This window comes from Rhinolophus ferrumequinum, chromosome 21 (genome assembly GCF_004115265.2).
Source record: "Rhinolophus ferrumequinum isolate MPI-CBG mRhiFer1 chromosome 21, mRhiFer1_v1.p, whole genome shotgun sequence".
In the NCBI taxonomy this organism is placed as follows: domain Eukaryota; kingdom Metazoa; phylum Chordata; class Mammalia; order Chiroptera; family Rhinolophidae; genus Rhinolophus; species Rhinolophus ferrumequinum.
Window position 1 is genome coordinate 29,810,644 of NC_046304.1, and position 22,255 is coordinate 29,832,898.

At 40.0% G+C, this 22,255-nt stretch overlaps 1 protein-coding gene across 4 annotated transcripts in view; it reads right to left on the bottom strand.

Annotated features, from left to right (window-relative positions):
• Positions 1–205: 205 nt before the first annotated feature.
• Positions 206–22,255, bottom strand: part of STXBP4 (syntaxin binding protein 4) — a 147,007-nt gene continuing 124,957 nt past the window's right edge. For all 4 annotated transcript variants that reach the window (XM_033089637.1, XM_033089640.1, XM_033089639.1 and 1 more), the window contains one exon: positions 206–5,494. In XM_033089637.1, coding sequence (XP_032945528.1) covers positions 5,380–5,494 — 115 coding nt within the window. In that variant the 3' untranslated portion in view covers positions 206–5,379. The remainder of the gene's footprint in view (positions 5,495–22,255) is intronic.

The following is a 22,255-nucleotide window of genomic DNA, read 5'->3' on the forward strand; positions in this document are numbered from 1 at the left end:
AGATCATTACCAGCTGATATGTAATGTAAAAGAAATAAACAGGGTAGTAATAAAAAATCATCTGGTGATACGGGGATGGGGGTCCAAGCTATTAATCTGACTGCACTTTCCCTCAGACCCCAAGAGTGAAAATCAAACTTAAGAAAAAGTCAACAAGAGTAGTATTAATAGTACTATGTAGTTAATGCAAAAAGTCATATGAAGAAAACAAGTACAGAATTGCGTTTAATATTTACACAATCACCATGTAGGCACAATGGTATTACATGTGGATGGTTACAGATAAACACTTTGGGTATTTTATTTCTAAAGTTAAGCTCCACAGGCATATTCTGTTTCAAGTTCTTTTTCTCTTCTCAAAAGTTATATGCAGTGGAGGGCGTGAGTTCCGTTCTTTCTGTTCTCGTATATAGTGTACAATTCAAGTTGACCTTTGAAGAAATTGCATTGCACTTAGCAGAGAAAATAAAAATGTCCCATTTCCCCCTAGATAAAGAATAATATTTTCTAATTTTGAAAGCACTTTATGAAAGTATCATTTGACTCTATATTTTTACAGCTGCTTTGCATTTATTATTGGAGCGGCCCTTCATACAGTGTCTTTTATTCCTGGTCAAGGGGTGTTGTTAATATTATTTTACAATTATTCAAATTTAAGAGAGTGATAAAGGGCTCTCTTCAGGGGTTCTTATTAAACAAACCCTAACTTCTTACTCTTAAGGAAAAATAGAAGGTTTTTGGGAAAAAAAGACAGGGAAAAGGTTTTAGATTTTGAGTTGCTGCTGCTTTTTTTTTTTTTAAAGGAAGACACAGCTCACAGTGGCCCGTGCGGGGATCAAACAGGCAATCTTGGTGTTATCAGCACCATGATCTAACCAACTGAGCTAACCAGCCACCCAGATTATGAGCTTCTTGACTAGTACTAGGCAATTGTACTAGTCAGCATAGTAACTTCCAGACCTGGCGTCTTGTCAGGCATTTAGCAGGTGCTCAGGAAATGGATGCTGAGGTGAACTGGTTTGGGAAGACGCAGGGGATTAAAATCATTCTTATATGATGGGGAGACTGAGACTCAAAGAACATGCAGGTGTGTTTGTATTGTGCTTTGCACTTTTCCAAGGGCTCTGGCCCAAGTGAGCTCACTTAAGAGTTGGTTTTTATCACCATTATGTATAAAGTGGGAAAGGTAAATATTTTCAGGTTAAAAGCTGAGAGTAATGACGTGTTCCACATACAGTGACTTAGTCAATGCTAGATTCCCCTCTACAAGGCGAGTCAGTCTCTGCGAAAAGACAACTAAAACCTAACAATGACAAAGTTGAGGTCTTTAGGCAATGATGGAAAGAAGGCTACTCTTCTAAGGACAAAAACAATCAGAAAAGTTATTGGCAGTCTAAGGACCAAAGAAAGTCCTGTAATAAAGAGAAAAGAAGCTCTCATAGACTATTAGTGGTAGTGTAAATTGGTTCTATTTTTATGGAGCAAAATTTATGAATATCTACCAAAATTAAAATAAACATACCTTTGACATAGCAATTTACTTTTATGAATGTATTCCCAGTCTACACATATTGGTACAAGAGTGCATCGATATATGAGGAAAAGGATTTAATGCTATAAGAATATAAATATAAGAATGTTCACTGAGACATTGTTAGTAACAGAAGAAAACTTAAAACAGCCTAAACATTCATTAATAGATTGCTGGCTATACAAATTTATGCAGACATTTGAAATATAACATTGATCTATGTATTCACATAAAACGTAATCACAATACATTAAGTCAAAAGAAAGCTGATTTCCTTTGAGTAAAAATATTTATCAAATATTAGTGATGATATTACGTCTGGAAAGTGAGATGGGCTTTTTTTCCCCCCTCACTTTATTCAATTTTATCCTATTTGTTTTTTTTAAAATGGAAATAGATTTTTAAAATTCAAAAACTTAAAGAGAAGCTGCTCAATTCTGGCCACCTGAGAAGCTTTCTACTTTTTAACTAACAGCAAGCAAAGCCCAGGAAGTGGCTGGCTACCTGCCGTATTTCACCCTAGTACCTAATACAGTGTTTATTTGGCACATTGTTGGAGCTCAGGAAGTATTCTGAGAATGAATAAGGATGGCTAAGCCTGGTCACTCTAGTAAAGTGAGATGGGAGGACACAAGGACATCGAGATGTTCTAACCCTAAAATCTGAGTCAGCAGGTCAACGGAGAAGAGTTTACAATGACCACACCGATACGGTTGATTTATATGAAAGAAAGGCTGGCTATGTAAATGTCAACGCACCAAAAAACAATGTGGGGTTCTGTTGGCAATGAAAAAAGATTCTTAATGAGTCCCCACCACATGTTTCTTTGCGCAGCTCTCAGGGCACTTATCTGTTGGTCTGGAGGTCACAGAAGCATAAAGAGGAGGGGATCTCAGAGAATGCTCAAAGGTCCAGCCACTTCCGAGCCTGAACCTCCTCAGTCACACTGCCACAGTAAGGAGTTCAGAGTGACTGAACACCCCTGGGACAACGTGTCCACTTTTCCTGGGGAATTTTTTTCCCCGAGCACTAACTACCAGAAAGTTCCTTATTGCACTGAACCGGGACCTGCCTCTTTCTAAAACTGACCCATCTCTGCCCCAAGCATTATGCACCACGAAAGCTAAGCAGCTCTGCACAGAACATGCCTTAAACCCCAGCTTCTACGCCTAAGTGCTGTATGGCTGTCAGGCAAAAGTTAGCAATCTCTCTAAACCTAAGTTTTCTTCTTTACAAAATAAGGTGAGGATAGGTCCTACCTCATGGGGTGTTTTAAGAAGATAATGAACTAATATATGCAAACTGCCAATCCCAAGGTATGGCACAAAATGCTTAATAAATAATAGTACAACTCTTATAGGCCTTTTCCATTCAGTGTTTGCCAGAAGCAGGGAGGAAGGTGGCACAAAACAGCAAAGGTAACATATGAGGTGTCTGTCAGGGAAATGGGTGCCTGAGGGCCTTGATCTCAGGCGACTCTAGCATCTCCTCTGTGTTTCCTCACTGGAAACAAATTAGAGAAACACTCCCAGAAGCTGGAGAGAGATTTCACACCATTAATTTGGCAACAACAAAAACTGCACTTTCACAATTATAGATTACTAATTTATGAAAGTAACTTCAGGTGTTTGAGAAGCTCACTACCTCTGGCGGACACAAGGAAAGAGCTCCATCACGGGCTTCTCTCAAAACTTGTCTCCCTGCAGCTTCCTAATATTCCAATAGCTGTCAGGTGAAACACAAGTCTTCTCCAGCCATTCTGAAACTTTTCTCATGGCTACTGACTACCTATCAGCGTGGATGTGACCTTCAAGACATACATTATGAATCCTACATATATTCATCATCACAGGTATAGATATATTTACAATACACATCTATAGTATACGCCATATGAAATTTAGTATAGTGGGAGCCTTAGGATCTATGTCTGCTCCTGACCTGGCCACTACCGGTAACTTGCTGTGCAAACTCTTAGGACTGGTGATTCTTACACGATATTCTATGGAGCTCCGGGTTTGCACAGACGTTCTGGGACTCCATCTTGCTTCAAGCAGAGCAGCAATATTTAAAAAAAATCTGTTACATATATTGGGATTCTGTATAAGAATTCATTTGAAGAAAAAAAAAAGTCTTTTTTCACCAAAAAAGGTTTGAACATCACTGAATCAGATGATCCTCAAGGTTCCTTCCAGAACCTGCAGGTTCAGAATTCTGTTTTCTACTTGTATGTCAAAGGTGGGGAGGAAGATAGGGAGAGCAAGAGAAGGAAGGAGAGGATAAGAAGAGGAGGAAGAGGTATATTGGGGCAGGGGGAGCAGGGAGAAGAGAAAAGAATAGGCCAGAGTGACAGACAGTAGCTTCTCAGTGTTACCAGGTATGGTTTGGGAACAGGTATCCTGATTAACTAATGATTCTTATTTTCTTTCTAAGCATAGTGCCTAAAAATATAACAGTGGATAAGAATAAGTGCCTTCTTATTATTCAGTTGGTATCTAATGTCCAGGACATTTAAAATGACTTCTTTCCCCCTCCATCCCCCTCCCCAGACCCAGGTTTAAATCATTAAACGGAGAGAAAATCTTGAGCACTCTAAGTTAATGGCTCATTCCTGCCAGAAACTGTCTAGTAGCATCCTTACAATCGAATCAAATCAAATCAAATGTATAATTAGTGGGAAGGGTGAGACCAGCAATAATGAGGTCAGCCTTGAACTCGCAGCAGAAGAGAGTCCAGGATGTCTCTCTTTTGATAGCAGAGGAGATGCTGGGTGCCCTTCTCCTCCCCAGCTCCCCCCACACACTCCCGCTGGCTAGGGCAACCTAAGCAGGCCTGATGTGAGCCAGCCCCTTTACCTTGAAAAATATGTAAGCTGCTGCAAGAAGCCTGTTGAAGTATCACAAGACCATGCTCCTACCTGGTGAGGGTTGGGAGGTAAAGAAGGGGGAAGGGTTTATAGGAGAACAGTGGGGTTATGCGGGGGCCATGTGTGACTGCGAGGTGCCTTCAGAATCTCTGTGGCTAGTGGAGAGCACAGCTGTGGGGCTCAGCTGCATCAACAGAACCAAGGTGCCCTGTGTGTTGGGCTGTGACCTCCCTCTGCTGGGACGGCAGGGTGCAGAGGAAAGAACACTGGGCATGGGATCAGAAGACTTGGGTATGAGTCTCAGCTCCGGGACGAGGTGCCTCATTTCTCTGAACCACTCTTTCCCTAACTGAAAAACAAGAAGAAAAATGACCCACTGGATGTGCTTCACAGGCGTGCTGTATGGTTTAAATAAAAACAGGGTCTGAAAATCATGATGTAAATTAGAAAGCTCCATAAAAATGTAGGCTGTATTCAGTAGCCTGTGAGATAGTTGTCTGTGATCTTGAAAAAAAAAAACAACAAACCTAAACCCCACAGCTTTCTGAAATCACTTTCCTATGACAGATAAAAAAGGTTAGTGGATTATCAAATAAATGAAGTGTTTCACTATGTCTGCACGATTTTCCAACATGTCTTAATGATAAAAATCACTGTATCACATCTATAAAGAACTGTATATGAAATTACAAATATCTAATTATATATGAAAAGTATATGTACATAATATAAAAATCAAATTATATATGATTTCAAAAAATATGACTAGATTATTTTTAAAGAGCTATTGTAGTGGTAACTGATTTTATAAATGTATATAGTTATATAAAAAGTTTTACAAAAATAGACTAAATCCAGAGTCTCCATTTCACGACTTCACCAAGTAATGTGTTTTACTCCTATGGTAGACCCCCGCGTCTCAGTCATCTGTGTAGACTGAGATGCCAGGAGACCGTGATGCTCAGCTTCCTACAGAAAACCATTAACTCTTCTGGTCAGGCAGTTCTCTGGAGCACTCCTCTTCGTTCTCCTCTGAGCAAGACAGGTGCAGAGCACTCATCACGGGATGGATCCAGGATGTAGTCTGTGTTACGTGACTTGAGAAGAACAAGGAAGGCAATTACAACCTGGAAGATTGTCCTTTTCTCCCCTTTCATGCAAGTCCCGATCCTAGTGACACGGTTTCTACCCTACTGCAGTCCCTTGTCATAGGAAGCAATTGGAACGGGATCCAATCCTTTGAATAAGTCTTAGACATATTTTAAGGTTCAGCAAAATCCACTTCTTTTTTTCTTCTTGGGTAAAAGGAAATGCAGGAGCATGTTCATCTTTGATTCCTTACGTTTCCTTACCTGACATTCATAGTGAGTCCTGTGACCATCTTGCTGTAACATCTCTGAAACCTCTTCCTTCCTCTCCCTTTCCGATACTTTAGCCTAAGTCACGGAAATTGCTCGTCTCTCTGCCTCTATTCTAATTCTTTTCTAATTCATGCTCCACTCCAGCCAAGAGATCTTTCTAATGACAAATCACACTGTTGCTCACTTGCTAAAAATTCAGTGCCAACCAATGCCTTCTGGATCAAATACCATATTTTGCTGTGTATAATGCACACCAACGTTTTTGGCCCAAACTTTCAGGGAAAAAAAATCTTTTGTTTTAATTTTTTAATTCAGATTTTTATTTGTTTACACTTAAGTACTTGTTTTTTTTTGTATTATTAAGGAATTTTAGCATTTATTTTTTAACATATTATGGTACAAGAAATTTTATGTATTGGTAAAATTTACGATATTTGAGCATCATAGAAGGCCAAGAACTCTTCATCATTGCAAGTTCGTTGTAAGTTCAACAAAACCCATTATCGTATCCCAGGGTATTATTTTGCATGCGGATATCGTTATTAATTTCTAGAGTTAGAAATTAACTTTTAACTCATAAGCATAAGTAAAAGAATTAAAAACATTTATATAGATACGGAATTACTGCTACCCAAGTATAATGTGCATCCTTATTTTTCCCTCACAAATTTGGGTAAAAAGAGCGCATTATACATGGCAAAATACGGTACTTACTCTATAGTATGAAATGGCTTGTTTTTTATCTACTTCAACAATACTTTCTTCTCTCGTACAATCTTCTTTCCTCCCATCTCATTAATCTAGTTAACTCTTACTAATTCTAAAGAACAAGTCTTCCTCTAGATTCCTCCAATCTGTGCCCACGGCCTCCCCTTATATTAAGCAACCTTATAAAAGTTTATTTTCAGGCCTTCTTACTACATATGCAACTCCTTGAGGGCAGGGCCTATGTTTCCTTATCTCTGAATTTATGGTGTCTAACATGCTCTCGGAACAAATCACTAAGTATTTCAGGGAAGAACCCAAGCAGAGGTAAGGAAGGACATACACAAGATATGGTGAAACAACATCACAGGGCATGCCCCAACCTGGGGAACAGTGTTTCTCAGATGTAGTATCCAACTCCCAGCCTTTGGCTGGATGAGTCTCCTAAATCTACTACAATCTGGCAAGCTCCTGCGTGCTGGACACAGTTTCTGGAATTAGGATGATTTGCTTCTTTTCCTTGGATACTCTTTCTAGCCCTGGTTTACCCCACTGCCCTCACCCATCCTAGCTCAGTTTGGGGCCCCTGCCCTCCTATCCAAACTCAACCTCAGAAGCAGTGTTGCACTACAACATTACAATGTCATGTTGTAGAGCAAGTCCTTCTGAACTGGCACTTACGAAGATTGAGGCTCGAATAAGATTGTGGATTTGAAAGTATCTCCCACGTTACAGGGTAACAGTTTCCAAAGTGTGTTCCAAGGGTTTTTAATAAATGTTATGTGAAGAAGAGAATTCTATGGTCAAATATGTTTGAGATACACTAGGTTAAACACAGTTAAGTAGGTTTCTTTACTGTAGGACTTCCCGGAGCCTAAAATATACTACTGTGTTCTATGGCTCTCCAAGAGTACGTGGTATTTCCCAAATTCACATGCCCCTATTAGCAGACGAAGGGGGCCAGTGTTTTACAGAGCACAGTTTGGGAATTACCACATAATTGCACTTGCTGTATTGGCTGCTGCTGACAATAACTGAAAATGCTGGGCTTAGTCCAAATGGTCACTTTCACTGTCATTACCAGATTTGATTTGTTTTCAATCCTATACTCTAAATTCTACCCATATCCCCCTAAGTAAATTGTTCAGCTTCTCTGTTAAGTATTAAAAACGCATCTTTCCATAGAAGAAGACTATTGACAGTTTCACGATCGCATGAAAGAGTTGAAGTTGTTTAAGAATCAACGTGAAGGTGGTGAGGCCCAGTCAGCTTCATAGTTTCAGAAACTCAGAGTGTGGCTAAGTGGTACAAAGAATCACTCTCCTGATAGTAATCCACGTTACTATTACCTCTAAAATGGTTTAATGGAATTTCTAATTATGGAGGCTAAACCTACTAAAGCATTTGATTCTGCACAGGTTAACTTCATTTCAAGGCCTTTACAGAGCTGGAAAGCTGCCTAAATTAAAGTGGTTTTAAATAAATACTAATGAGTGTAACATAAGTGGGCTAGAATGCCACTGCAAGGTGAAATGAGGACACATCATCCTTTACAAAGTACGTGCTTAAAACTGAAAGAAAAAAGCTTGATGAGACAGTTTTGCTAATTTTAAAATCTTGGTATAGATATATATGTATATATATACACACTTTAATGTTTATCAGCACATTTACAACATGTTAGCCCAAAGAAGAGAACTTAAACTATTATAAATCCTCTCTCTTCTACACTGTTCCCTAATTGAGGAGGGTGGGAAGGGAGAAAAACAGGAACAACTACCTGAGGGATAAATCTAGATGCGTGCTTTCCTATCTGACTTAAAACAAAAAAAAATTCTCATGCTTGAAATATTGTAACTGCCCATAAATGAACATTTCGTCAGATGGATCATTTAAAATAATCAAAAGCAAAATGTCTAAGAAAAAAATGTCGTTATAGACTCCGAACAATGAATATTAGAAAGTTCCACCAGAAAGCCATCCTTGTCCGTAACCTTCATCAAGCACTTGTAAGACACAAATCAACATCTGACCTTACTCCAAATACAAAACTAATGCCATAAAATATTAACTGATTAATCTTAGGTTCACAACATGCTTTCCTGCATGTTTTAAAAACACACACTTAAATACCAAAAATGCAATTACAACAGCTACGCACTAGAAAAAATAAAACTAAAGCAACAGAGAGATAGTGTTCTATGCGGAAAGTACATATTCCACCCCGGGTCTGCTTTAAAAGCTTCCCTTGCCAATGCTTCTAAAACTCAGGTGAAGCAGGTATAGTGCCTGGCAAAGTACATATTCAATAAATGATCATGGCTAACTTTACTGACAGTTAGGGCTTTCTGATTATTGTTAAGAAAAACTTGGAATTCTTCCTGTGATGCTGCAATGGGGCATTTGTGTGTATCATTCAATTTTATGTCCTAGTGGGCACTGTAACTAAAGAACTTTGCCATAACCAGTGTGATGACATAATCCCAGATTTACTGGCTTGGAGAACATTTTAGTGTTAGAAATATTTCCTCTCTGATTTGTGCGCTTGGTAATTCAACTGAAGAGAGAGCGAATAAATCAGTCTTGTTGACTCTGTTTAATTAGTAAAGACCCCATGGTTCATAAAGTGAGATGCTGTTGCTTAGTATGAAAAATTCAGAGGTCTGGAAAATAAATGAGGCTGACGATGAAAAATGAAAACTTCCCTTTCTTAACATACAGTACCTCTGAAAATGTTCCTGCAGAGAATGCATCTGACCTGACTGCAGAGCAATCAACAGCAGTTAGGATATACTTGAAAATCTAAAACTGCTTGCCTCTGAATGATTGCCAAATCTGTTGTTGGAAAACATTAATATTTGATTTGGGAAGATGACAGTGTTGAGTTTTTTCTTTTATAATAATAGTAAATTGAAAGACATATTTTAGAGCTTATTAAAAAAACCTAAGAGAACATGCTTTATTTTATTGGCAAAGAAATGTAAGTGAATTATTTAAATTTCATTATAATTACTCTCCGTATGTTTCTTAACTCCTAGCATGCAAAACGCTTCCTTTCAAAATGAAAATTTAGGACAGCATGTTAAGAGAAAAGCGGCTGAAAGATAAAGTGCACAAGTTTTGTAAAAATTCATTCTTATAACTGTCTCAAAGAGGTCCTTCTGTTAATCTTCCATTGTAGATGGCGCTATTTGTATAGCATTGTGGATTTAGCAAAACTGCAAGTATTATTTTACCATGTTTAAGATAAAGCTGCAGAATAATGAGCCAAAGTAATTCACTTCCAAGGTCCTTTTTTTGGTGGGGGGAGGTAATCTTATGCATATAAAATTCATATGAACCACAAAATAAGAACAAATAAAATATATTTATACGTTAATTCAATCTGTTTCTGGCACCCGTGACTTGAAAACACTAGAAAATTTTACAACTGCCCATAAACTGCAAGTAATAATGACAATAAAAAATTTATACTTCAAAAACAATCCCTATTAAAAACGAGTTAGAAGAACAAAAAGTGAATCGTGTCAATGAAATTATTTTAAAAAGTCACCAAGCCAAAGATTACATGGGAAGCATGTATCTTGTCAGGCAATGCTTAGGAGAATGATTAAAGATTAGTAACATGAAGTACCCATTTCAAACATGTGTAAGAGAAAATTCAGGCAGTTTGTTTCCACGGATATATAAAGAGTTCCCTCTTACATAGTTCTGGAAATATATCCCTAAAATCAAGCTGAATATTTTCTCAGAACACTCTGAGCATTTTATAATTAGGCATTTGGAAATCTAGTGAGGCACTGATCAAGTATTAGCAGGATCCCATTAAAACAAATTTTATTTTTATTACATACTTATGGCACTTTCTATAAAAATACATCAGATATCTTTTGAAATTTAAAAAAGCACTGTTAGTCATGTGCTGCTTAACGATGGGGATACATTCTAAGAAATGCATTGTGAGGTGATTTTGTCATTGTGCGAACATCACAGAGTGCAGGTACACAAATCTAGGGGTGTAGCCTACTACACTCTTAGGCTATATATGGTATACCCTATTGCTCCTAGGCTACAAGCCTATGCAGCATGTTACTGTACAAAACAATACAAAATTAAGTCAAATGCAAGAAAACAATGATGCGATCAAGAGATGTAAACAGGAGATGCGTGAGGCTGCTGTCAGAGGAACACAACATACTGTTTTACAGCAAACTGTTTTTTATAAGTAGAAAAAGTCAATGCTGACATAACGATAAAAAGTATAGTAAATACACAAAACAGTAATATTTGTTTACACCTGCACCACCACAAACACGTGAGTAATATGTTGGCTACAACATTACAATGGCTACAACAACATTAGGTGACAGGAAATTTTTAGCTCCATTATAACCTTACGGGACCACTGTCATATATGCAATTCATCATTGACCAAAACATCACTATGTGGTGCATGGCTGTAATTAAAAAAATCTTTAGATCTTGGATATCAAATTATATTATAAGACTACAAAGCTATGGCAAAATACTACATAAGGATAAGAATGTAAAAAATTGCTATGAAACTAATATAAAATAATATTGAATGTCAACTGCAATTAAAAAATAAAAATTTAAAAAATTGCTATGTCACTACACTTGCAAAACTAGAATACTGAAAAATCCTGAAAAAATAATATGGAAATATTAATTACATTTTTTCAAATAATATACAAAGGCTTAGATTGCTGGTAATTTTATACAGAAGCCAAAACATCCCAGGTTCAAAGCTGATGCAATTAATTTTTCAAAGAAACTGTTCTATAGTTACAGATTATAGTGCTGGGTAACTGTTAAAAATTGATGCTGTTATTGAACATGATTGGATAAAAAAATACAAAAGAACTCAAAGAACATGTCCTACTGTCACTGGTATCTACACACTGTACCTATATAAACAATTATACAGAATTTTATAGTTGGTATATTTGTTACCACACTGTAGTCACCGGGAGGCAGTGGCCCTAGCAGAGACTACATTTCCCAGCTCCCACTACATCCTCATGTGAGCACGTGACTATTCCCCGCCAATGGAAGGTGAGAGAATTGATGTATGTGTCTGTGGGCCAGAGGTTCTTAAGAAGTTAGGGTGCCTTCTCTAGTCTGCCTCTCATCCACTGACTGAATGCAGAGCACACTGGGGTGCTAGGAAATGGCAGAGCCCTGAGCTAGAAGGTGCTGAGGTCTCAAAATCACCACCCAAACTCAAAAGAAGCCATCCATCAACCAGGAATCCCAATACTGGCTGGTATGTGAGCGTTAAGACAATGGAAGTTGGTGATTTGTTATAGAAGATAGTGTCCCTTTAAATCACTGTCAAGCAAGAGAGTATATCAAGATGAAATCATGACCGTTACTTTCCCAGTAAATATATGTCCAACTTTTACAAACTAAAGAAATTGTTCTTTCTAAAATATAGAAAACCGGCAATGAATACAGTTTCATGCTATTTTAAATATATGTCAAGAATCAAAAGACTGTGAGAATGTAAGTTAATGAAACTAAATTTAATTAGAAACAAGTTTGGCGAGACCATTGCCAAAGTTTCCACATTAAATTCCTCCTTATGAATAGAAGTGCATGAAAGAGAGGAGCTGCTTTAATTTTTAAAGTTCTTATTAAAACAGTAAGAATTATAATACAAGTCATAAGGTTTTCATTTAATTTGTCAAATCAAATGAGTTCAATAAACAGCTGACTAAATGTATTTTTCTTAATTACAAATTTGAAATCTTAAAAAAACTAAAATATTTGGAACACAAAATTTCAACCAATTTTATAGTTATTCTAATTATTTTTCTACCTAAGTTAGAATGATGACACTGAAAATACAAAAATATAAATATGCATATTCTATTAGAGAATTGAAGATACTAAAAACCACAAAGGAACTTTGAGGGGTTCCTTATGAGACCATCTCTGAAGTCGTGAGGTGTTTTATCAGTATTATTGACTCAATAATGCATAAGTGCAAAAGCCACTTGACAGGGAGTGCTAAAAGGAGAAACCTTCAATTACAGTAAAAATATCATGAGATAAAAACCAAACATACCATCAACTTTCATAGTTGTCCCATGAACTTCACATACTGATTATTTCCAAAGGAGCCACCTTGGATTTGCCAATAAATGGGTTTAACTGTCTTTTAGAACCTTAGTATATTTTAAAGGAGGGAAAGAGTTATACTTACTATCTTCATTTTATATAGGAGGAAACTAATACTAAGAGAGGTGAAATAATTTACTCCAGGTTGTAAAACTAGTAAGAATTACAGCCAGAATCTGGATCCAAGTCTGACTTCTGAGAACTTAACTGTTATGGTGCACTCCTCTCAGAGGCTCTGTTGTTTTCAACAACAATTATGTATGGAGGTTCTGGGATGGGTTAAATGACCATCTGAAAAGGAGTCTTTAGCTTTACAAGATGAAATAATTAAAGATTTGTTCACTGGTTAATTCAGTGATTATAGATTATAGGTCTAAAGCATTTTTAAAGCATTTGCCACGAAATTCATAAAAATTTGATTCAGTACGAATAAGAAGTACTTGTGTGAGGCCTGATTCCTTGGCAGTCTTACACTATTTACATCATGAGGCAATGAATTCTTAATATGTCGAGCTTTGCCCATTAGGTTTTTAGCTTTTTTTGGAAGGCAGGGAAGTGACCTACTCATCTTTATAGTCTCACAGACTGTGTCAGGATCACAGAAAGTGGGGGTCAATAAATGTTTGATGCATGGATCCCTTAGACGTTCCACTGATATATCACTATTGTTATATCACCGAGTAACAAATGCTCAAAAGTGGTAGACTTTGTAATCTACAATAGTTGCATTATTTATAATTGAGTATCAGACGCAACAGCCTTTAGATGTGACGATGCAGTGGACTGGCCCTAAATGATTCAGAAATACGTGTACAGAAATCCAGCTTTCTCAGGAAAAACATTTGATTTATTTAAATAGTCTAAAAGACACCAAACAATGAGTACTACTAGCCCTCTTCACCAATATTCTCATACCCAAGTGACTTGAAAAGGTCTATTCACACATTTGGTGGTAGGTAATGATTGAATGAATCACTATGATCATTCAAACAATTTTGACTAGAATTTATTTGCTAAGTAGCTCACTCAAATTCCAGGCTTTAAGATAATTATTTATATCAAATAAATACTAGTGTTAGCAAAACCAATCTTGTGTTAATTATTAGAGTATAAAATGCTACCAGAGACAAACATGATAGTAAGTAATGTTCACCCTGCTCCTCATTCCCTAACCGTTACTGAGGTGATCTTACCACACTGGGATTTTCAGCCTCTGAAGTGATTCTGAATGCAGCCAAAGCCATATTTCTAGGCACCTGACACCCAACAGAAGGACAGAGATTTTCACAGTGCCTGGCTGATACTTATAAGTAACCAAGGCCAGGTATGACCCAAGAAGACCTCTAGCCCCCTCAATCTCCTAGATCATTCATTTAGTACTATGAATGTTCAGGCATGCGGCAGCTGGAGAAGACTCTACATCAGATACATACACATCATGTTCTTTCATACCGACTTCCCACTTTACTTTTCATACAAATCTCATGGACCTTATTTTTCTCTCCAGTTTTTACAGTTGAAGAAATTGAGGCTAAAATAATTCCAGTACCTTTTCCTCACACAGTAGCAGAGCTAGGGCTAACGTGCAGACCAGGCTCACTTGTACAGACTATGCAGACCTGGTTTGAAATTCCAGATTGCTCATTGTGGGGACAGAGCCAGGAGTGCAGTTTCCATGCTCTCGGCCTCATATGGAAAAGTGCTGGCTCAGGTAGTAAATGGCCATAAACAGTGATTGGATGGCCATCAGCTGTGGCTAGTTGGCTGTCAGCTGTAACCAGTGAGCCATTGGCCACTATATAACTGCCGTGGCTAGGCTAGCAGAAAATGGGGGCTAGCAAGAAGATGGTGGCTGAGCTAGCAAGAGCGGACTGCAGTTAGCACGGTGGATTGCAGCTAGCAAGTGGGGTTGGGGGGCAGAGAGAAGTGGACGGCAGGTTGCAGGTAGTGTGGTTCCTGCTTCCTGTGTCTCCAACCGAGTCGCCAGCAAGAATACAGTGTTATGACTCCTCTATCTGTGGCTCCGTGGGTGTTCCTTTTTGGCCTCACCATAAGCAGGAGCTGAGACCTCGCATAACACCCTGCATGACACTCATGTACTAACTTGGTTACCTGTGTATCTCTGGGAAAGTTACTTAAACTCTGAGTCTCAGTCTCCTAACCTAGAAACGCTTAATACCCATCTCAACAGTGTACTAAGAGACAACATATATAAATCCCCTAGTTCCAAACCTGACACTGTAGTGCAGGGGATCCTGCCGACTTCGCCAAGTGTCGTGCGGGGCGTCAGGCGGGGACTGTGGGGTCTCTGCTCCTGCTCCCCACACAAGAACGCAGGACATGGTGAGGCCAAAAAGGAACACCCACGGAGCCATAGGTAGGGGAGTCACACCACTATACTCTCGCTGGCGGCTGGGTTGGAGACACAGGAACCAGGAGCAACACAATTCTCAACCCTCACTGTGCCGCTTGCAGACTCAGCCACCATCTTCTTGCTAGCTCCCCCTTTCTTCTCTTTTTTCTCTGCTAGCCTCTTCTCCTAGCCTAGCCACGGCAGTTATATTCATGGCTAATGGCTCACTGGTTACAGCTGACGGCCAACTAGCCACAGCTGCTGGCCATTTGATCACAGTCGATGGCCATTTACTACCTGAGCCAGCACCTTTCTATGTGAGGCCGAGAGCCTGGAAACTGCTTTTTGGGGCTCTGTCCCCACACTCCACCCCTACAGGCTCTCGCCTCACAATCTACGCGACAAGCGTCTTCCGCGAGGGGCCCTGTGCGAGGAACCTGGAGGTGAATGCTATTTCCTGGACACAGCCAAGCTCTCTGGTCACAGCCAGGGTTTCTCAGGGCACCACCAGTACTCCTGGGCACAGCCAGACTTCCTGGACTTCTTAGGGTACCACTAGTCTCCCCGGGCACAGCCAGGGTTTCTCAGGGCACCACCAGTACTCCTGAGCACAGCCAGACTTCCTAGACTTCTTAGGGTACCACTAGTCTCCCCGGGCACAGCCAGGGTTTCTCAGGGCACCACCAGTACTCCTGGGCACAGCCAGACTTCCTGGACTTCTTAGGGTACCACTAGTCTACCCGGGCACACGAGGGCCTCTCAGGGCACCGCCACTCTCTCTCTCGGCACAGCCCGGCTTCCTGGACACAGCCAGGGCCTCTCAGGGCACCGCCACTCTCTCTCGGCACAGCCCGGCTTCCTGGACACAGCCAGGGCCTCTCAGGGCACCGCCACTCTCTCTGGGCCTCTCAGGGCACCGTGCCGGAACAACAGCGACTCACAGTCAAGGTGCTTACATATTCTCAATGGTGGCCGGTCAAGACACAAAAGCAAACATCCGCCAGTTCCACTACATGGTGGTATGTTCCCAAACAGTCAAGCTGTCCATTAAATTAGGGATGGAAGGCAATTCCCCATAGTCCATAGTCATTCACCAGGGCTGTCCTGGGGGTGAGGGATGACCTTGACCTCACCCTCAGCTCCCACGGAGGACTCAGCAAGCCTTTCCTCCTGGGACTACAAGTCCTGCATCCGGGCTGCCCCAGCAAGCACTTCCCAGCTCACAGGGCCGCAACAACCTTCGCTTTCTCCAGCCTCTGCTTGTTGGGGAACCGTCCACGTCTTCCCACCCCTCCACGGGGGTCCAGCTCTCAGGCAGCTGCTCCTCCTGGTCCTCCTCAGACTCACGCACAAACTGCTCCACTGCCCTTCGGAGAGCTTTGGCCGACACCATACCCTGCTCGCTGCGCCATGTGTAGTGCAGGGGATCCTGCCGACTTCGCCAAGTGTCGTGCGGGGCGTCAGGCGGGGACTGTGGGGTCTCTGCTCCTGCTCCCCACACAAGAACGCAGGACATGGTGAGGCCAAAAAGGAACACCCACGGAGCCATAGGTAGGGGAGTCACACCACTATACTCTCGCTGGCGGCTGGGTTGGAGACACAGGAACCAGGAGCAACACAATTCTCAACCCTCACTGTGCCGCTTGCAGACTCAGCCACCATCTTCTTGCTAGCTCCCCCTTTCTTCTCTTTTTCTCTGCTAGCCTCTTCTCCTAGCCTAGCCACGGCAGTTATATTCATGGCTAATGGCTCACTGGTTACAGCTGACGGCCAACTAGCCACAGCTGCTGGCCATTTGATCACAGTCGATGGCCATTTACTACCTGAGCCAGCACCTTTCTATGTGAGGCCGAGAGCCTGGAAACTGCTTTTTGGGGCTCTGTCCCCACAGACACATTCAAGTCCACCCTCTTCCCTCCATCTCCAATTCCTTGTGTTAGTTTTCTATGCATCTCATAACAAATTATCACAAATGCAGTGGCTTAAAACAACACAAGTAAATGTACTGGCTTACAGTTCTGTAGCTCAGAAGTCCAATTTGGGTCTTACCAGCTAAAACGAAGGTGTTGGCAGGGCTACCTTCCTTTCCTGAGGCTCTGGAATCTATTTCCTTCTTTTCAGCTTTTAAAGGCCACGCACATTCCACGGCTTGTGGCCTCTACCTTCAAAGCCAGCAACACAGCACATTTCTGACCTTGCTTCCATAGTCACATCTTTCTCTAACTCTTCCCCTGCCTCCCTCTTCCACTGTTAAGGACTCATGTGATTACATTGGACCCACCTGCATAATTCAGGATAACCCCTTATTTTAAATTCAGCTGATTAGCAACATTAATTCCACCTGCAATCTTTAAGCCCCTTTGCCACTTAACATAGTCAAAGGTTCTGGGGATTAGCATGTGGGCAGCTTCAGGGAGCCATTATTCTGCTTACCACACTCCCCCTTTCCCTGAGCTGCTTTTTCCACTAAAGACTAGGGACTAAGGGAAAAGGCACTGGTTTGGATTAATTCTTGCAATTTGCCTAAAACTTGGTAACGATTATATGCTATATTATAATGAAGATTATTGCATGAAGAAAAAGAAAGTGCTAGAGATCTTATGGAACATAATTTAAGGGAGAAGCAACTGTTATGGACTGAATTGTGCTCCCACCCCCTTTAATTCATATATTAAAGCCCTAACCCCTAATGTGGTGATATTTGGAGGTGGGGTCTTTGGGGAGGTATTTGGGGTTACATGAGGCAATAGAGGTGAGGTCCAAGGGGCTGGTGTCCTTGTAGGAAGAGGAAGTGACACCAGAGATTTCTCTCTCTCCATGAACACACAGAGAAGAGGCCATGTAAGGACACAGTGAGAAGGTAGCTAGCTAGCTATACATCGCAGGAAAAGATGCCTTACAAATCCTGACGGCATCTTCATCTTGGACTTCTGGCCTTCAGAACTGTAAGAAAATAAGCTTCTTGCTTAAGCCGCCCGGTCTGTGGTATTTTGTTATGGCAGCCCTAGCAGACTAATACAGCAACCAAATCTGTAAGGGAAAGTGTTACACCAAAAACTTAGCATTTGTTGATAAATTTAAATAAAGGGTGGTAGAGGCAGAGAGAATTCTACATCTGGCTAAATAAAAGTAACGTGTTTCCCAGAAAATAAGACTTAGCCAGATCATCAGCTCTAATGCATCATTTGGAGCAAAAATTAATATAAGACCTGGTATTATATTGCATTATACCTGGTATTATATTATATTATACCCGGTCTTAATAAGACCGGGTCTTATATTCATTTTTGCTCCAAAAGATGCATTAGAGCTGATGGTCTGGCTAGGTCTTATTTTCAGAGAAACACGGTATAAGCTCAGAAAGGGGATGAATTTCCACAGTACTTTACACAGTCCCAGTGAAATGCTAAAAAAACAGGCTTCATGCCTCAGTTGCACCTGTCACTGGTTAAGTTGGGGGAAAAGAGTTGATGATGGCTGTCTAGGTCTGGATGTTTTATTCATTTCACTGGGCTTTGCCATTCTGAATAACCTCAGCCAGCTGGCTGGCCTTGTGTTTAAATGACAGTTGCTCACACAGTGCTTCATATTGCGACACCCCTTCCTAGATATTTATAGAAAACCCAGAGCAAGCTGTCTCAGGCTCCTGAGCAATGCAACCTCTCTGCTCCTGTCACAGGGCTTCTGACTCAGGCCGGAAAGTGGCGTTAAGTCTAGGTTTTGGCTACTGGTTTCTATTTGCAGCTGTACAAATGTTGTCATTTAAAACTCCCTCATTGGCAAATAGCAATAGTATAAAATAAGGAAGGAGGTGGAAACCAACATCTGCCCATCACTCACCACCATGTGCCAGGTATTTTGCTAGGGGTGTACACCGCTTAGTTTATTAATTCTTCAAACAATCATGAGAGATACAAACCACTATCCTTGCTTTTGGATGAGAAAAGGAAGTACACGCAAAAGATAGCGAGGAGCCTACACATATTCTCCTTATCTAGTAACGTGCACAGAAATCACCCTGACACCTCGTCAAGTCAGTCAGACCTTAGTAGTCTGTCACTGGGTATTTCTTAACTCCTCAAATATCAAAGCAGCCAAATTAATGAGGTCTTCTGTAGGAGGGCTCCTGAAAGTACAGTGTCCACTAAAGTGGAGTTAAAAGAATCTGACACAGAGTTAGGAAAAGTCAAAAACAGTAGCTTTTAATTTCCGATCCAGAAACTGTCCCTTCTTCTCCACCCTCTGAATTTTTAAGTACATTAGAATTATCGAAGAGATGTTCAATTTGCTAAACAAAGGTAGGGGGTAAGAAAACATAACGTCCGATTTTTCTCTTTTGTGTTTTCTATGTTTATTTTTTAAATGAGATAACATACTGATATTTAAGTCTTTAGTTAATATACGAGGCTGACAGTGACAAGTTTATTCACATATAGGCTATGATCCACACTCTTCCCTACCTGGGAACAACTTACTGGGACGTCCTACCCCACATTCAGACAATCATTTAAGAGTCATTAATGAACCCTGACGAGAGAAATGAGAAAAACTATGTCTACTAGAAATCAGTTATCCTTTAGGGTCATAAAAACAAAGCTCTTAAATACCAACTATCTCGTAAGTACTTGGGGGTGGGGTGTCGCCATTGTTTATTTCATTATTCCACCCTATTGTTAGCTTTATCACTGTTCATCCTGGCAGAGCTCCTGTGTGAGCATACGAGTATGCTCTAGAAGACCCAAGACTGCAAGGATGTGGCATGCGTCCCACATGACTATTCCCTGCTCCCTCCCCCTGCACCCACAACAGACATCTCTAATCAACCAAGGAATGCATCAGTGAGGTTGAATATGGCTGCAGAATTCTTATCGAAACTGCACTTGAGTCAGTGAGTTGAAATCTGCCTTCTCTGCTTTAGACAGAAACCTTGTTTTATTCAGAAATCACAGACTCCCTAGATTTTATTGCTATGCATCTGTAATGTTGTAAGGATAATCCTTCCTATGCAATAGAGAACAGATTTTATAACACGAGGAGCAATATCTCCAATTTTAGGATGTGATGTGAACATATAGCCACACATATGAATGCCCGGTGAAGCTGCTTCCTCAGCAGTCTTGTACTATTCACATTGTGTGGCAATGAATCCTTAATATGGCGAAACTTTGCCCACTGGGCTGCTAGCTTCTGGAATTCTAAGTCAAGTTTAAGTAACTTTTAAAAGCAAATGATTATACCTGCTTGAAAAATCACCAAAGTATAATTTAACATTTGAAGCCAGTATCTGATATTGAGAATTTTGTATTGTTTATACAGATGTATAGATGATACGTAGAAATAATATATGCTGTGAACAGCCTTATGGCCCTACGGAGAAAAGTCCACGTTGTAGTGAGGAGATGAAGCCTCTTGCTGACAGCCAGGTGTGTGAGCTTGGAACAAATATTCCAACCCCACTAAGCCGCTCTTCAATTCCCAGCCCTGGCTAACCTGACTGCAACTTCATGAGAAACTCAGAGAGAGAACCAGAATGGTTTAGCAAAACCACACCTGCATTCTCAACCCTCTGAAACTAGGTAAGAAAATAAATATTTATCGTTTTAAGCTGCAAAATTTGGGGAAAATTTATTATGCAGCAATAGAGAATTAATACAATTACGATCATTGACCATAGTTAATCTCAATCTTTCAATAAAAAATAAAAGAGCACAATGAAAGCAATGTAGCAGCTATGTCTAATTTGTAATATTTAAATTCACTTTCCCTATCAAACGTAACTCACATGATCATTTTGTTAAATTATGTAACATACATATAAAGTACATGAACTTTTAAAGTGGAATCATACTGAAGACTACTATAAATCTGGAATAGTATACAACTTGAAAAGGGAAGGTAAGAAGTTGGGTAGAAAAATGATTAATCAGACAATTTCATTATAGCACCATAAAGATAACTGACATTTTATCATTCAACTTAAGAATGCTGCAATTCTCTAAGGAGAAAATAAGTTTTCCCTTGAATGCATATGTATACACACACACACACACACACACACACACACATTGACGGACATGTTTTTAATTCTACGAAACACTCTAGCAATGTCAATACTTTTAATAAATTGTTTACACCAGGTGAAATGCTTTCTTCTCCTGCGTCAGAACTTAAGTAGGTGACTACAAAATATTAATAGCTGTGCAATGGACATGTGGATGGATAGGAATACTCGATGAGGACTATATTCGTCCGGGCATTCTTGGGGCAGCACTGACAGTTATTGCTTTGCCTGAGGCTTGGCTTCCATCAGATGTAACAATTCAATTTCTGGGAAGACAGTGACAGATGTCAATCTCAAGGAAAAGATTACATGTATAGAGCCCATCATGTCCTCCGGTGTTCTGGAAGGGTGATTTCAGTCATTGTTCTTTTTAAGTAAAGGTGAGAGAGGCAATGACCTGAGTTCATTACTTATTATTTCTTGCCTCCAAAGTACATTTACCTGGTAAATGAACCACTCCTGCCTCAAAAGCTAACACAGGCTATCCAGAATCTAATGTTCATTGGGTAGTGGAGGATAAAGATTAAAAAAAACAAAACAAAAAGCTGAAAAATGAAACAATGTTCCAAGAAAGACGTATAGTGGATGTTTGCTTATCTGGCAACACCACCTATCTGAATGCAGCTGAGAGCCATGAAGCAACCCACCTCAAAATGTTAGAGTGAGGGGGCAGTGAGGAGTGCTCACCTTTGCTGAAAGTGTCTATTTTGGGTCCGGTGCTGTGATAGGCTCTTTTCATACATAAGCCCATTCATTCTTGACAGGAACCCTTTGAAGCGCTAATATTCTTTCCATTCTATAAATGTGGAAATTAAAGCTCAGAGAGATTAAGAACACGTGTCCAAGGTCATTCAGCTATTTTCTGGAGACACCAGCATTTGAACCAAGTTTCTCCAAATCCAAGGCCCATGTACTTCTTTCCCCGATACATATGGCCTTCCTGATACTGTGTTTCCCCGAAAATAAGACCTAGCTGGACAATCAGCTCTAAGGCGTCTTTTGGAGCAAAAATTAATATAAGACCTGGTCTTATATTAAATTATATAAGACCCAGTATTATATATTATATATATTATATTTTATTATATTATATTTATTATATTATATTATATTATATTATTATATTATGACCCGGTCTGGGGGAATAGGGTCCTGGTATACTGTTAGATTTTCAGGAAGGACTGAAAAGGAAGGACTGGTATACTGTTAGATTTTCTTATCTTTATTCTTTGAC